Consider the following 212-nt stretch of genomic DNA (forward strand, 5'->3'; position numbering starts at 1 on the left):
TATATATATATAAAACAAATCTTGAATAAAGTATGAATAAATCATAATAGCATACTTAGATCTTCTCTGCATAAAATATTAAGACGTGGATAGAAAAAATAGTATCTGTACTTTTACACATGAGCAGTCAATCTGTATATATGTTTCTTCAGGGCACCCCAGTGCAGTTGCACAGCCCAGCTCACGGGTTGGACCACGGGAAGATGCCCCCC

The 212-nt window shown here is 37.3% G+C and overlaps 1 protein-coding gene across 6 annotated transcripts in view; it reads left to right on the forward strand.

Moving 5' to 3' along the window:
- Nucleotides 1–212, forward strand: part of ncor2 (nuclear receptor corepressor 2) — a gene marked incomplete at both ends in the record, with an annotated part of 104,538 nt that overhangs the window by 84,598 nt on the left and 19,728 nt on the right. For all 6 annotated transcript variants that reach the window (XM_035658165.1, XM_035658171.1, XM_035658170.1 and 3 more), the window contains 1 exon segment: nucleotides 153–212. This exon segment is cut by the window's right edge and continues 37 nt beyond it. In XM_035658165.1, the coding sequence (XP_035514058.1) occupies nucleotides 153–212 (60 nt within the window).

The sequence above is a fragment of the Morone saxatilis genome, unplaced genomic scaffold, assembly GCF_004916995.1.
Source record: "Morone saxatilis isolate NCDOM2014 unplaced genomic scaffold, NCSU_SB_2.0 Contig16, whole genome shotgun sequence".
Taxonomy (NCBI): domain Eukaryota; kingdom Metazoa; phylum Chordata; class Actinopteri; family Moronidae; genus Morone; species Morone saxatilis.